Source organism: Pelophylax lessonae (genome assembly GCF_965119305.1).
Source record: "Pelophylax lessonae genome assembly, chromosome: 3".
Taxonomy (NCBI): domain Eukaryota; kingdom Metazoa; phylum Chordata; class Amphibia; order Anura; family Ranidae; genus Pelophylax; species Pelophylax lessonae.
The window spans coordinates 464,500,813-464,514,547 of NC_138770.1; the positions used below are offsets into that span (position 1 = coordinate 464,500,813).

Sequence of the window (13,735 nt, forward strand, 5' to 3'; positions counted from 1 at the left end):
AGCCAGAGATCCACTTAGTGTTTCAGAACAGAAGCAGCAGCAGGATGGTGCTTTCTCTAGGCTGAATTGTGGGATGGAGAATGCGGAGCATGTACTCACAGCACTCCACATAATGCATGATGTCAGTGCGCAATCCCTCAGTCTTAAACGTTACCAAAATAAGATGGTGGTAGAAGGATTTGTAAAATGGCATCCAATGGTCCCAACTGTGAGATAGATCCCAGTGGTTCAGCCTGACAGGCCTTACTCAGCTCCACAGCTCTGTACCTGAGGAGTGCTCTGCAGCTAACTAACACAGTACTCGAAGACCTGGAAAGCACCACAATGCAGAGCCCAATGCCTGAAGGTGCCAAGCTAGCCTCACAGTCTTCCAGTTCAGCAGGGTCTGTAAAGTATATAGCCTCCAAAACTGTTGCTGAGGATATGCTGATCCAGATAGTTGCTGTGTAGAGACTCATGTCAAGTTTTTAAAGTCTTGACTGAGGTCACCAAAGAAAAAAAAAAAAAAAACTATCTATGGTGTACAGAGTATCTAGACTGAAGAAAGATTAAATGAAAAAATAAGAATAAAAAGACGAACAAAAATAAAGTAAGAATTTTTCCCAGCACAGCTGAGGTAGACACGTTCAACCAAACAACTGAAGAATGATCCATAGCCACAACAGGAAGTGACAGGAAATCTCTCCAAAGTGTGGGAATCCATAGCTGTTACCAAGATTACCAGAACTAGTGTCTCCACTGGAATAATTGCACTCTATTTCTGGTCTGGTGTGACAACCCAAAATTTGAGATTATTCTTCACTTTCACCCTTATTAATAACAGCAAAAAGTAGAGGTGCGCATCTTCACTGGTCTCACAATTCAATTACGATCATCCTGTCAATGATTTGATTCAATTCTGCGATGCATCACAATTACTGCCCATGGTTTTCATCAAAAATGCATCAGTGCAGTCTTATATGTGGCCATCAGTGCAGCCTATCAGTGCAGCAATATTAGTGCAGCTTATCAGTACTCATCATTACCACCTCATCAGTGTAGCCTCATCAGTGCCCATCAATGCAGCCTATCAGTGCCCATCAATGCAGCCTATTAGTGCCTATCAGTGCAGCCTGATCAGTGCAACTTCATCAGTGCCCATCAATGCAGCCTATTATTGCCCATCAATGCAGCCTATTAGTGCCCATCAATGCAGCCTTACCAGTGCCCATCAATGCAGCCTCATCCGTGCAGCCAATCAGTGCTCATCAATGCAGCCTACCAGTACCCATAAATGTAGCCTACCAGTGCCCATTAATGCAGCCTATTAGTGCCCATCAATGCAGCCTACCAGTGCCCATCAATGCAGCCTACCAGTGCCCGAATCACACAGAGCGGAAATCTCCCGCTGTGACACAGAGCTTGGATTTGAACTGCTTGGCAGCCACTGTAAAAAAAATTTCCCAGCATTGGATCAGTGTGCTATTTATCATAGGAGGTGGTCCAGGAGGCAGGTTTTGTTTCAGCGGGCACCGAGCATTTCAGATCCAAGGTCAGTGTCACAGCGGGAGATCCCCGCCCTGTATGATCACACATACATGTTTAGACATGGAGAGGGGGAGGACTTGGACAGGGGCGCCCCTAAGGCGCCTGTCGACAGGCATGTACTAGTTGGGATCACTCAACTGGAGCTGACCATCTCTGTCTTTGCAGGGGCAGATAGAAGTGGCCAGTGAGACTGTCTTCAAGTTGGCTGCACTCATCCTGCAGGAGGCTAGAGGAGACTACAGCAGTGATGAAAATGCACAGAAGATCGGAAGGTTTTGCCAGCTCTTCCCACCAGAACTCTGCAGGAACACCCCTCACTTACCTACTGCGAAGATCGAGTGATTGAACATTTCAAAAAACGAAACGGAGTCACCAGAGGACAGGCAATAGTCCGGTATATGAAAATAGTGGAAGCTTTGCCCACATATGGTGTTCATTACAAGAAAGTAAAGGACAAGCAAGGAATTCCCTGGTGGTTGGGAATAAGCTTCAAGGGAATTGGACAGTACGATATCCAGGACAAAATAAAGCCAAGAAAGTGCTTGGTAAACCCCGTATGCATAACCAACTGGCTTCACTGCTGTGACATCCGATATGGATACTGGCAGTCTCATACACATCCATTCTGGCGGGTTCACTGTGGTCTCTGTCTGAGAATTGTGTAAAGCCCATGTGCATTTAAGCTCTGGTAAGAGGCCAATCCATTTACTTCACGTGGTGGCACTTTGTGTGGAGGTGAAGATTGGCTCATAGACCCTTCTTCCAATGTTTGACGTAATCTATATGCTGTGATACGCTGGAAGGCGGGTAAGGAGCCTCCTTTACACTGCTGTGGTCACTTCCTTTTTCACTATTTGGGATCTTTGGAATTCTGGACTTGTGTGAAAACAGGAAAGTCAACAATTTGAAAGTTTCCAGAGGAGAACTTTGTGTCACTATTTTTCGGACTTATTCACTTTATATTTATTTATGATGTCACTGTTTCACTTTGTGGGAATTGCACGTGTTTTATATTCACACACATTTTTTTAGATGTGGTTTCTGTTGGATTGTATTTAATTGCAATTTACTTGAGCGCACTAGTATATTTATTATTTATACTAGATAAAGCCCTGAACTAAGTAATCTTTTTTTTTTCTTTGCAGACATGTCCTCTAGTGAGGAGCAACAAATACAATGTAGTGTGTTGTTTATCCTGTTCACAGTGAAAGAACAACATAGGGATTGAATGATAACTGTGATCGGGATCCGGTTACCTGGGGTCTAAATCAGAGAGACTCGGGGCTGTCACCCACGGGTCAGTCTCAGTGCTGGGAGCACGTAATCGAGCATGCTCCCAGCACAATCACCAGAACTCATATATGGGGCACTCAGGTTTAAAGTCCACTTCTTGGATGACGCATATATGTGTTACGTGGTCGTGAGATACTTTTCACTTTATGTGCACTTATAAATGAAGGGACCTTCATTCCAGCCGGAAGTAGTATGGCGGCTGGTGGTCCTCTGTACCATCTGTACCACTCCCAGAATATCTAGCTGTTGAATCCCCCCTGGAGCTCCCTTGTGATTTGTTCCATACCTTCTGTCTCTCAGGCTAGGAGATAAAGAAGGAGACTGATTTATAAGACCGAGTAACCTGGAGCCTAGAGGAGCCATCAGCAGCTCATAGAACCACCCAAAGGAGAAACCTACTAAGCCCAGGGGGCTTTTCAAGCGAGAATGGTTCTAGTGCCATATGGCATATAGAGCCCACTCAATCTGGTAAGTGATCCAATTTACCTATTCACAAAGGAATTGATGTCACGGCAAACCACGCCAGAGCACTTGCACTTTTGGATTCAAAGATTTATTGTCACTAAGGACATTCACCGCTATTTTTGAGCACTGAAGTCACTTTATATATTTTGGACTTTTTTCTGACAATATTCAAAAACATTTTAGTAATTTTATATTTCTTCACTCATATTTGTATCTGTTTTTATATTTATATGCTTATTCACCATGCAGTAATTTGCACAAGTACCCACTAGAGGAAGTTTCTTTTTGATGTTTTTTGATGAATATATGTTGAATTATTTTATTAGACGTTAAGTTTACACTGGAATTGCACTTACTATATAGAGAGTGATACAGATACTGGCATCCACTGGTTTTAGCAAGCGCTGTATTTGGTCTTCTATAAGACCATTTATATCCAATACCTTTTACTTATACAGCAGCTGCAAAGTATATTGTTTTTAGGCTAACAGTTTTTAAAATATTTTTTAAATAATATTTTAATCTACATAATACCCTTGCAATTCCATTGGCGCGAGGAATATACTTTGTATATATATTTTTTCAGGCGGCTCATATTGCCGCATAATACCCATGATCAGTCCCCGCTGAGAGAGAAGAACGGTTGTAAACACAGCTGACCGTTCTTCTCCCTGGAATGATCACAGAGCCCATGTGATCCTGCTTCTATATAGGATCACAGGTCTCTATGGTCAGTCCACAAACCACGCCCCCCCCCACAGTTAGAAACACGCCCCAAAGTACAAATTTAACCCCTTGATCACCCACACTGTTAACCCCTTCCCTTCCCCAGTGTCTTTATTACAGTAACAGTGCATATTTTTAGCCCTGATTAGTGTAGTAATGTCACTGGTCCCCCCAAAAGTGTCAAAAATGTCAGTCCGATCTGTCCGCCGCAATGTCGCAGTCCCGCAAAAAATCGCAGATCGCCACCATTACTAGTAAAAAAAAAAACAATAAAAATTACATAAATCTTTCCCATAGTTAGTAGACGCGATAACCTTTGCACAAACCAATCAAAATATGCTTATTGCGATTTTTTTTACCAAAAATATGTAGCAGAAAACAAATTGGCCTAAAAATATAAAAAAAATTAATTTTTACAATTTTTTTTGGGAATGTTATATAGCAGAATGTGAAAAATATTGCTTTTTTTCCCCAGAATTGTCGCTCTTTTTTTGTTTATAGAGCAAAAAATAAGAATCGCACAGGTGATCAAATACCACCAAAAGAAAGCTCTATTTGTAGAGAAAAAAAGGACATCAATTTATATATAGGTACAGCGTCGCACGACCGCACAATTGTCCGTTAAAGTAACGCAGTGCCCAATCACAAAATATGGCCTGGTCATTAAGGGGGCAAATCCTTCTGGTCCAGAAGTGGTTAAAACACTTTGTTTTTAAAGAGGAATTAAACTCCACCTTTCAACATTGCAACGGTTACATTCCTTGCCAGGTGCTGTCATCGTCTCTGCATACTACATACGGGTTGCAAGCTTTAGAACGGATTAGCCAGCAGAAATAACATGTCCAGTGAATGCACATGGAAGTCATTCATTCTGGCAGGAGTGTGCCAGGAATGCATGCTGAGGCTCAGCATGACAGCCAGGCATCTGGTATCTGCAGAGTGAAAAGCGGTAGCGTCAATATTTTCTCAGGAAATGTATTCTTTAGAATTCATTCCTCCCATTTTACACCTCCTCACTCCTTCCAGTCCCAGCCCTATGCATTTGCCTACGTTGCCTTGTTGGTGATTCACCCCTGTGCTACATGCAGTGGCGTAGCGTGGGGGGTGCTGGGGGGGCCAGCCGCACTGGGCGCAAAATCTGGGGGGGCGCATCCTGCGGCCGCCGCTGCCATTTAGGAGCCCACTCAGCCATCTGCTCAGCCATCCTGAATGGCGGACGGCAGGAGGCTGATATCAGAGCCAGTACAGCTCCGGATGGAGGGCGGGACTTCAAGTTAACCCGCAGGTGATTGGTTGCTAGCAACCAATCACAAGCTGGTTACCTGGAAAAGTTGTGCAGATCCCGCCCTCCTTCCAGAGCTGCCCTGCTTCTGATGTCATCTTCATGCTTGCTGCCGTCCATGCGGCGCTGTCCAGCTGCTGCCTGCTTTGTGAGTATCGTGGAGGAAGCTGATGGTGCTGTGAAGGGGGAGCTGAAGATGGGGGGAGGGCTGAGGACAGGAATCTAAAGATGGGGGGGGGAGGGCTGAGGACAGGAATCTGAAGATGGGGTGTGAGAACAGGAATCTGAAGATGGGGGGTGAGAACAGGAATCTGAAGATGGGGGGGAGGGCTGAGAACAGGAATCTGGAGATGGGGGGAGGGATAAGAACAGGAATCTGAAGATGGGGGGGCTGAGGATAGGAATCTAAAGATGGGGGGGGGCTGAGGACAGGAATCTGAAGATGGGGGGGGGCCGAGAACAGGAATCTGGAGATGGGGGGATGAGAACAGGAATAATCTGAAGATGGGGGGGCTGAGGATAGAATTCTGATGATAGGGGAGTGAGAACTGGAATCTGAAGATGGGGGGCTGAGGACAGGAATCTGAAGATGGGGGGGGGGCGGAGGGCTGAGGACAGGAATCGGAAGATGGGGGGGAGCGCGGAGGGCTGAGGACAGGAATCTGAAGATGGGGGGGGCGGAGGGCTGAGGACAGGAATCGGAAGATGGGGGGGAGCGCGGAGGGCTAAGGACAGGAATCTGAAGATGGGGTAAAGCTGAGGACAGGAATGTAGGGGTAGTGGGGGACAGGAATGTAAAGGGGTAGGGGGGACAGGAATGTAAAGGGGGTAGGGGGGACAGGAATGTAAAGGGGTACTGTGGGACAGGAATGTAAAGGGGTACTGGGAGACAGGAACGTAAAAGGGTACTGGGGATAAGCACAGGAATGTAAAGGGGTACTGGGGATGAGGAGAGGAAGGTAAAGGGATTGTGGGGGACAGGAATGTAAAGGGGTAGTGAAGGGGTTGTGGGGGACAGGAATGTAAAGGGTAGTGAAGGGGTTGTGGGGGACAGGAATGTAAAGGGGTAGGGAAGGGGTTGTGGGGGGCAAGAATGTAAAGGGTTAGTGGGGGACAGGAATGTAAAGGAGTAGTGGGGATGAGGACAGGAATGTAAAGGGGTGTGGGGGGTGAGAACAGGAATCTGAAGATAGGGTAAAGCTGAGGACAGGAATGTAAAGGGGTAGTGGGGGACAGGAATGTAGGGGTAGTTTTGGGACAGGAATGTAAAAGGGTACTGGGGGGACAGGAATGTAAAGGGGTACTAGGGGACAGGAATGTAAAGGGGTAGTGAGGGACAGGAATGTAAAGGGGTAGTGAGGGACAGGAATGTAAAGGGGTACTGGGGGACAGGAATGTAAAGAGGTACTGGGGATGAGGACAGGAATGTAAAGGGGTAGTGGGGGACAGGAATGTAGGGGTAGTGGGGGACAGGAATGTAGGGGTAGTTTTGGGACAGGAATGTAAAAGGGTACTGGGGGGACAGGAATGTAAAGGGGTACTAGGGGACAGGAATGTAAAGGGGTAGTGAGGGACAGGAATGTAAAGGGGTACTGGGGGACAGGAATGTAAAGAGGTACTGGGGATGAGGACAGGAATGTAAAGGGGTAGTGGGGGACAGGAATGTAAAGGGGTACTGGGGGGACAGGAATGTAAAGGGGTACTAGGGGACAGGAATGTAAAGGGGTAGTGAGGGACAGGAATGTAAAGGGGTAGTGGGGGACAGGAATGTAAAGAGGTACTGGGGAGGAGGACAGGAATGTAAAGGGGTAGTGGGGGACAGGAATGTAAAGGGGTAGTGAGGAACAGGAATGTAAAGCGGTACTGAAGATGAGGACATGTAAAGGGGTAGTGGGGGACAGGAATGTAAAGAGGTACTGGGGATGAGGACATGAATGTAAAGGGGTAGTGGGGGACAGGAATGTAAAGGGGTACTGGGGATGAGGACAGGAATGTAAAGGGGTACTGGGGATGAGGACAGGAATGTAAAGGGGTACTGGGGGACAGGAATGTAAAAGGGTAATGGGGATGAGGACAGGAATGTGAAGGGGTACTGGGGATGAGGACAGGAATGTAAAGGGGTAGTGGGGGACATGAATGTAAAGTGGTAGTAAAGGGGTAGTGGGGGACAGGAATGTAAAGGGGTAGTGGGGGGCAGGAATGTAAAGGGGTAGAGAAGGGGTAGTGGGGGACAGGAGTGTAAAGGGGTAGTGGGGGAAAGGAATGTAAAGGGGTAGTGAAGGGGTAGTGGGGGACAGGAATGTAAAGGGGTAGTGGGGATGAGGACAGGAATGTAAATGGGTACTGGGGATGAGGACAGGAATGTAAAGGGGTAGGGGATGAGGACAGGAATGTAAAGGGGTAGTGGATGAGGACAGGAATATAAAGGGGTAGGGGATGAGGACAGGAATGTAAAGGGGTACTGGGAATGAGGACAGGAATGTAAAGGGGTACTGGGAATGAGGACAGGAATGTAAAGGTGTACTGGGGATGAGGACAGGAATGTAAAGGGGTAGTGGATGAGGACAGGAATGTAAAGGGGTAGTGGATGAGGACAGGAATGTAAAGGGGTACTGGGGATGAGGACAGGAATGTAAAGGGGTACTAGGGATGAGGACAGGAATGTAAAGGGGTACTGGGGATGAGGACAGGAATGTAAAGGGGTACTGGGGGACAGGAATGTAAAAGGGTAATGGGGATGAGGACAGGAATGTGAAGGGGTACTGGGGATGAGGACAGGAATGTAAAGGGGTAGTGGGGGACATGAATGTAAAGTGGTAGTAAAGGGGTAGTGGGGGATAGGAATGTAAAGGGGTAGTGGGGGGCAGGAATGTAAAGGGGTAGAGAAGGGGTAGTGGGGGACAGGAATGTAAAGGGGTAGTGGGGATGAGGACAGGAATGTAAAGGGGTGTGGGGGGTGAGAACAGGAATCTGAAGATAGGGTAAAGCTGAGGACAGGAATGTAAAGGGGTAGTGGGGGACAGGAATGTAGGGGTAGTTTTGGGACAGGAATGTAAAAGGGTACTGGGGGGACAGGAATGTAAAGGGGTACTAGGGGACAGGAATGTAAAGGGGAAGTGAGGGACAGGAATGTAAAGGGGTAGTGAGGGACAGGAATGTAAAGGGGTACTGGGGGACAGGAATGTAAAGAGGTACTGGGGATGAGGACAGGAATGTAAAGGGGTAGTGGGGGACAGGAATGTAGGGGTAGTGGGGGACAGGAATGTAGGGGTAGTTTTGGGACAGGAATGTAAAGGGGTACTAGGGGACAGGAATGTAAAGGGGTAGTGAGGGACAGGAATGTAAAGGGGTACTGGGGGACAGGAATGTAAAGAGGTACTGGGGATGAGGACAGGAATGTAAAGGGGTAGTGGGGGACAGGAATGTAAAGGGGTACTGGGGGGACAGGAATGTAAAGGGGTACTAGGGGACAGGAATGTAAAGGGGTAGTGAGGGACAGGAATGTAAAGGGGTAGTGGGGGACAGGAATGTAAAGAGGTACTGGGGATGAGGACAAGAATGTAAAGGGGTAGTGGGGGACAGGAATGTAAAGGGGTAGTGAGGAACAGGAATGTAAAGCGGTACTGGAGATGAGGACATGTAAAGGGGTAGTGGGGGACAGGAATGTAAAGAGGTACTGGGGATGAGGACATGAATGTAAAGGGGTAGTGGGGGACAGGAATGTAAAGGGGTACTGGGGATGAGGACAGGAATGTAAAGGGGTACTGGGGATGAGGACAGGAATGTAAAGGGGTACTGGGGGACAGGAATGTAAAAGGGTAATGGGGATGAGGACAGGAATGTGAAGGGGTACTGGGGATGAGGACAGGAATGTAAAGGGGTAGTGGGGGACATGAATGTAAAGTGGTAGTAAAGGGGTAGTGGGGGACAGGAATGTAAAGGGGTAGTGGGGGGGCAGGAATGTAAAGGGGTAGAGAAGGGGTAGTGGGGGACAGGAGTGTAAAGGGGTAGTGGGGGAAAGGAATGTAAAGGGGTAGTGAAGGGGTAGTGGGGGACAGGAATGTAAAGGGGTAGTGGGGATGAGGATAGGAATGTAAATGGGTACTGGGGATGAGGACAGGAATGTAAAGGGGTAGGGGATGAGGACAGGAATGTAAAGGGGTAGTGGATGAGGACAGGAATATAAAGGGGTAGGGGATGAGGACAGGAATGTAAAGGGGTACTGGGAATGAGGACAGGAATGTAAAGGGGTACTGGGAATGAGGACAGGAATGTAAAGGTGTACTGGGGATGAGGACAGGAATGTAAAGGGGTAGTGGATGAGGACAGGAATGTAAAGGGGTACTGGGGATGAGGACAGGAATGTAAAGGGGTACTAGGGATGAGGACAGGAATGTAAAGGGGTACTGGGGATGAGGACAGGAATGTAAAGGGGTACTGGGGGACAGGAATGTAAAAGGGTAATGGGGATGAGGACAGGAATGTGAAGGGGTACTGGGGATGAGGACAGGAATGTAAAAGGGTAGTGGGGGACATGAATGTAAAGTGGTAGTAAAGGGGTAGTGGGGGATAGGAATGTAAAGGGGTAGTGGGGGCAGGAATGTAAAGGGGTAGAGAAGGGGTAGTGGGGACAGGAATGTAAAGGGGTAGTGGGGGAGAGGAATGTAAAGGGGTAGTGAAGTGGTAGTGGGGGACAGGAATGTAAAGGGGTAGTGGGGATGAGGACAGGAATGTAAATGGGTACTGGGGATGAGGACAGGAATGTAAAGGGGTAGGGGATGAGGACAGGAATGTAAAGGGGTAGTGGATGAGGACAGGAATATAAAGGGGTAGGGGATGAGGACAAGAATGTAAAGGGGTACTGGGAATGAGGACAGGAATGTAAAGGGGTACTGGGAATGAGGACAGGAATGTAAAGGTGTACTGGGGATGAGGACAGGAATGTAAAGGGGTAGTGGATGAGGACAGGAATGTAAAGGGGTAGTGGATGAGGACAGGAATGTAAAGGGGTACTGGGGATGAGGACAGGAATGTAAAGGGGTACTAGGGATGAGGACAGGAATGTAAAGGGGTACTGGGGATGAGGACAGGAATGTAAAGGGGTACTGGGGATGTGGACAGGAATGTAAAGGGGTACTAGGGATGAGGACAGGAATGTAAAGGGGTACTGGGGATGAGGACAGGGATGTAAAGGGGTACTGGGGATGAGGACAGGAATGTAAAGGGGTACTGGGGATGAGGACAGGAATGTAAAGGGGTACTAGGGATGAGGACAGGAATGTAAAGGGGTACTGGGGATGAGGATAGGAATGTAAAGGCGGAAGGGAGGTGATATAAAGGGGGCTAAGGACAGGAATGCAGAGGGGGGCTTAGGACAGAAATGTGAAGGAGGAGGGGCATGATATAAGGGGGCATAAGGATAGGAATGTAAAGGGGGGGTGATGACAAGGATGTGAGGGGAGGAGGGGGATATGAAGGTGGGCTGAGGACAGGCATGTGATGTGCAGAGGGGAATGAGAACCCTATTGTAATGACAGGATTGTAATGTGAAGGATATGAGGCTAGCTTTATAACATTGTTACCTGTGTTCTGCATGTAGGCAGCCCATTCATTTAATTTTGTGTAATTGTCAGTATAGTAATTAGGTTGGCCAGTCTCTGTAGGTGTCAATATAGTGATCAGGTAGGTTAGTGCAGGTAACAGATAGATCTGTGTAGTGGTCAGTGTAATTGTCAGGTAGGTTTGTGTAGTGGTCAGGTAGGTCTGTGTAGTGATCAGGAAGGTCTGTGTAGTGGTCAGTACAGAAATTAGGTAGGTCAGTGTAGTGATCAGGTTGGTTAGTGCAAGAATAAGGTAGGTTAGTGTAGGAATAAGATAGGTCAGAGTAGGTGTCTGTGTAGTGGTCAGGTAGGTCTGCGTAGTAATCAGGTAGGTCAGTGTAGCAATAAGGTAGGTCTGTGTAGTGGTCAGCTAGGTCAGTGTTGGTGTCAGTGTAGGTGTCAGTGTAGTGGTCTAGTAGATTTGTGTAGGGGGCGCAAATGACTTACCTTGCCCCGGGTGCTGACAACCCACGCTACGCCACTGGCTACATGCACTACATGTATACCTAATAACTTGCAAATGTGATATGTTCCATGCTGAGAAAATGTTTTTCAGTCCTCAGTTTATCGCATAGATTCTAGTCATTTACAATTAAGCATTACATACTGGTAAATTTTTAAACACAATGACAATTTAGAGTGGATGCCTGTCTGGCATTGCATTTTTTAACCAATTGACCTCTGGAAGATTTACCCTCCTTCCTGACCAGGCCATTATTTACGATAAAGCACTGCGTTATTTTAACTGACAATTGTTCGGTCATGTGAACCCAATTCAAATTTTCCTTTTTTTCCCACAAATAGAGATTTATTTTGGTGGCATTTGATCACCTCTGTGGTTTTTAGTTTTATTTATAAACAAAAAAAGACCATCAATTGTGAAAAAAAAAAAAAAAAAAATTACTTTCTGCTATAAAACACAACCCATAAAGTTTTTTTTTTTTTTTTATTTTAAATCTAATTCATTCATCAATTTAGGCCAATATGTATTCTGCTACGTATTTTTGGTAAAAAAAAATCCCAATAAGCTAATATTGATTGATTTGCACAAAGGTTATAGCGTCTACAAACTATGGAATTTTATCTATTTATTTCACTAGTAACAGTGGTGATCAGCAACTTACAGTGGGAGTGCCATTTTGCGGTGGACAGTTGGACACTAAATTACATTTTTGACACTTTTTGGGGACCAGTGACACTAATACAGTGATCGATTCTAAAAATATGTACTGTCACTCTATTAATAACCAATACTGTCTTGGAAGGGATTAAACATCAGGGGCGATCAAAGGATTAACTGTGTTCCTAGTCTGTGCTTTAGTGTACTGTGGAAGGTGCTTTTATTAGGGGAAGGCATGGATCCTTTGCAGAAACACAGGATCCATGCCTTCCCTCCTGTCAGAATAGTGATCTGCCTTGTTTACACCACTCTGCCACTGTGCTGGATGATCGGTGGGTGCTGGCAGACATTGAGTAACCTCAGATCAGCTTATGGCATGTATAATCACAGCAGGAGCAGGCCGGCGTTGGCGTGCGCCCTAACCCGGAGGTGTCAGGTAATGTACTAAATACGTGATCCAGCGCAGCAGTGCTACTTTGCCACCGTATATTTAGGTTATACAGTTAGGAAGTGGTAAAATGTGTTTATGTTGCGTTTGTTATGCATTACCATGTGCTATTGCATTCTCAAATGTATATATATATGGTTTTAACATTTGCTCTGACTCTACTAGATGGAAATTTTTTTCAAAAGTTTTGCATGCTAAAAAACTTTTAGTGATTATGATAGACCCTTTCAAACTGAACACGGTTATAATTTTAGAATGACTGTACCTTTGTGAGCTTCTTCTTGCAGTATTCAACCCTTGAACTACTAAAGAAATCATTTATCAAGTATTGTCTCTGGATAACTTCTTCATCAAACTGTAAAAACATTTTGAACTGATCTGATTTAGTAAGACCAGAAACGAATGTGGGAATAAATTGGTATTTATCTTTGTAATCCTTTTTCGTTTTATATAGTTCATAATTGAAGGGCAAATCAGGAATTTCAAGCTCTTCACCCTGCAGTGATTCTTCATCATATTCTAGATTTTCCATGCAAGTCCCATATGAATGGGTTCCCAGAAGAGAACTAGCAAAAGGAGTATTTATGGGAGTAGTGGGGCCAAAATTTTTGATCACCGGAGAAGATGTACTTGCTGATTTAGTATTGAGACTTGGGACTACACTTGTTTTAACAGTAAAGTGTGTGAAAGAATCATTCATCTTTTTGCCTTTCTCTCCTGATTTACTTGATGCTATATCATATCTAGGTTTCTCATGCTGAAACTTTTGCTGGTTCTGTCCACTTCTCCAGAATGTCTTGACTTCTAAAACTTGAGGCTTGAAAAGATGGTTGTGATTTAGATGTCCACCTGTATAATCCCAGGAGTCCTTTTTGTTCGCCCATTCTATTTTATCCAAAAGTTTAGTGAGAGGCATCATTTTACTTTGTTGGTTTGCTCACAGCGTCATAGAAAATGTATTCTCATCTATTTAGGTAAATATGCTGCATCACATCTAAGAAACAAAGCAAAGAAATACAAATGTGACAAGTTGCCAAATGATGAATTAAACAAAGCAAGTAATAAAATAATAAGAGCATGTATCATCTCATTGGCATATTATCTCTGTCCACTGCTTGGTATATAGTTACATAGTTACATATACATAGTAGGTGAGGTTGAATAAAGACAATAGTCCATCCAGTTCAACCTGTGAATGTTCTGATCCTTGAGATGTAAGTCTAAGAGTCTTTTGAAAGCCACCATACTACCCGCAGAAACCACCTCTTGTGGTA

At 45.6% G+C, this 13,735-nt stretch overlaps 1 protein-coding gene across 2 annotated transcripts in view; it reads right to left on the reverse strand.

Annotated features, from left to right (window-relative positions):
- Nucleotides 1-13,398, reverse strand: part of LOC309551832 (uncharacterized protein C6orf118) — an 81,875-nt gene extending 68,477 nt beyond the window's left edge. For both annotated transcript variants that reach the window (XM_082252532.1, XM_082252531.1), the window contains exon 1: nt 12,727-13,398. In XM_082252532.1, coding sequence (XP_082108658.1) covers nt 12,727-13,380 — 654 coding nt within the window. In that variant the 5' untranslated portion in view covers nt 13,381-13,398. The remainder of the gene's footprint in view (nt 1-12,726) is intronic.
- Nucleotides 13,399-13,735: the final 337 nt, after the last annotated feature.